Here is a 2,931-nt window from a genome sequence, read left to right on the forward strand (position 1 = left end):
CTCTTTTTTATCATTTTTTCTAACTTATTAAAAACGTAATAGATTATTGTTAATTTCAAATGAATTATTGTTATTTTACAAATGTCACTTGTTAATCTAACATAGACGATTATAAATTGGGGACTTCAAAACTTCACTCATTTTACTTGTTAAATGTCTTGTTGTCAATCACGAATAGCATCCCAATGTATCAGTCATTTATTGACAAGTATCCGTTTGGTTTTGACAACAAATTAATCATGATTGGCAATAAGACATTGAGATATTTAACAAGTAAAATGAGTGAAGTTTTGAAACTCCTAATTTGTAATTATATACATCAGATTAACAAGCAACATTTGTAAAATAACAACAATTCATTTGAAATTAATAAAAATTTATTATGGTTTTAACAAGTTAAAAAAATAATAGGAAAGGTTTAGTTGTACGTGTTAGTCATTCACTGACAAGTATCCGTTTAATTTTGACAACAACCTATTTGTGATTGACAACAAGATATTGGGACATTTAGCAAGTAAAGTAAGTGAAATTTTGAAACTCTCAATTTGTAATTGTTCATATCAGATTAACAAGCGATATTTGTAAAATAATAAATTTCGTTTAAAAATTAACAACACATATTAAGTTATTATATAAAAGTGATTTTGTGCTTAATTTACTATTTATAATTTTTTTTATCATATATATATATATATATATATTAAAGGGCTTGGTGGCTTAATAGCTATCATGCTTTTTAAGTGATTAAGGGTCATGGAATCAAATCCATCCTTAATCATATAAAAATATTAGTTTTAAAATAAAATATTGTTGGTATTGGCAACAAGGGCTCTGATGACAGGGTTTTTTTTATTTTTAAATTATAAAATTAATATGTTAAAAGGATTAAAGAGTTACAGTAATATTGTAAAATTATTTAATATGAAGCCATTTAATTTTTATAAAATATAAATATTATTCAATGATCTTTGTATGCTATTTTTCTCGTGTGTTTCGATGATTTCGTAACTTTGCTGACCAGCCTCACAGCTAAATGCCCCAAAACACGAGTACTTTACTAATTATAGATACTTCCTTGCCTTCAATTATTCCTGGAAGGAGCCATCGCGATGTCACTGATATCGGCCAAGCGCGCCTTGTTCTTCAGCTTCATTCTCTTCATCCCCTTTCTGATCTCAACGCCTACTTCAGTACTCGCTAGACAACCGCACAACATCAATTTTAGGTCGCTGAATCTCTACCCGGAAGGCCTTGCTTGGGATCCATCGGGTCAGCACTTTCTCGTCGGATCACTCAATCAACGGATCGTCTCCGCCGTCTCCGACGCCGGCGTCGTTGAAACCTTTATCTCCGATCCTTCGCTTCCCGAAAATGTCACCTTTTCTGGGCTCGCCGTCGATTCCCTGAAGAAACGCCTCCTTGTTGTCGTCCACTCTAGGGAGCCTCTCCCACCGTTCAATGCCCTAGCCGCCTACGACCTTCGTTCCCGTCAACGTATCTTCCTGTCTGTTATTAACGCTGCCGGAAACGACGATGGAGCTACCCGTCCAATTGCAAACGACGTCGCGGTGGATTACAAGGGTAATGCCTATGTCACCAACTCTGCTGGTAACTACATCTGGAAGGTCAACGAAAGAGGAGAAGCCTCAATCTTCTCGAGGGCGCCGCAGTTCACTGCTCATCCTGTGGACCGCGATACACCGTATAGTTTCATTGGGCTGAATGGGATTGCTTATGTCTCCAAGGGGTATCTTCTGGTGGTGCAATCCAGTACGGGCAAGATGTTCAAGGTAAGTGAGGATGACGGGAGAGCGAAGCTGGTGTTGTTGAACGAGGATTTGACTGGTGCGGACGACATAGCTATCCGAAGTGACGGCGTCGTTTTTGTTGTCTCCCCTGTGAATAGGCTGTGGCTTTTGAAAAGCCAAGATAGTTGGGCAGAGGGAGTGGTGTATGATAAGATTGACCTTGATTTGGAGAGGTTTCCTACATCGGTTGCTGTGGGGGAAAGGGATAGAGTGTATGTGTTATATGGGCATGTGAACGAGGGGACAGTGGAGAATTCAGGGAGGGAAAGTTTTAGTATCCAAGAAGTGAGATCAAAGAAGGAGGAGGAAGATGATAATATTTGGATGTTCATTTTGATTGGGTTAGGCTTCGCTTATTTCTTGTTTTGGAGGTTTCAGATGCGGCAGCTTGTGACCAAAATGGACAAGAAGATTAATTAATTCCCACAATTCCCTCATTTTGTGATTTGCATGTTCCGTAATTGTAAATTCGCTAGTTTTTCTCACATTTTTGAAACTTAATAGCTCGTTTCAAATCTTAATATTTATCCTTTATTGCAATATGGAATCCTTTTACATGTTGAACCCTGGTAGCATGGAGATAAAATCTCTAACCTCGTCTTTTGAATAATTATATTCCAGTCTGGGAGCTGTTTATGCCCACCACATTGTTTCTAAATTGTTGAGCTTCTCATTCTGATTCTGTCAGTATCCCTATTATTCTCTTTCATACCATTACTTTGACATTCAATAATTTATGTAACATACTGATGATTGGTGAACGAGCAAAGCATCTGAATGCGCTGATGTTTTATTTAAAATTTTAGTGTATGAGCAAGCATGTCATGTGGTCTATCGGGTATGATCTTATTTCTTATATCTATGTTTTGTTTCTCTCTTTAATATTGTTGTTCAAAATCTCAGTACACTAGCAATCTCCGCTGAATCTGTGATTGCTCAGTAATAGTTGAAGAAAAGCATTTGTTATTTTTATTAAGATTTCACATTTATTTGTTAAATTTAATAGTGTATTTTATTAGTTGGCACATGAAATAGCAGATTTGAAATTTTTCTAAAACTGTTTGGTATAACAAGAAGCCTTATTACACTAGGTGGAGTCAATTATATGGATTGCATTACGCTA

At 36.2% G+C, this 2,931-nt stretch overlaps 1 protein-coding gene across 1 annotated transcript; it reads left to right on the top strand.

Moving 5' to 3' along the window:
• Window positions 1-1,041: 1,041 nt before the first annotated feature.
• On the top strand, window positions 1,042-2,466 carry LOC129292176 (uncharacterized). The gene has a single exon (XM_054929727.1). The coding sequence runs from the start codon at window positions 1,110-1,112 to the stop codon at window positions 2,226-2,228; it is 1,119 nt and encodes a 372-aa protein (XP_054785702.1). The 5' UTR covers window positions 1,042-1,109; the 3' UTR covers window positions 2,229-2,466.
• Window positions 2,467-2,931: the final 465 nt, after the last annotated feature.

This window comes from Prosopis cineraria, unplaced genomic scaffold (assembly GCF_029017545.1).
Source record: "Prosopis cineraria cultivar Desert tree isolate PC_DT_omini unplaced genomic scaffold, ASM2901754v1 PC14, whole genome shotgun sequence".
Taxonomy (NCBI): Eukaryota; Viridiplantae; Streptophyta; class Magnoliopsida; order Fabales; family Fabaceae; genus Prosopis; species Prosopis cineraria.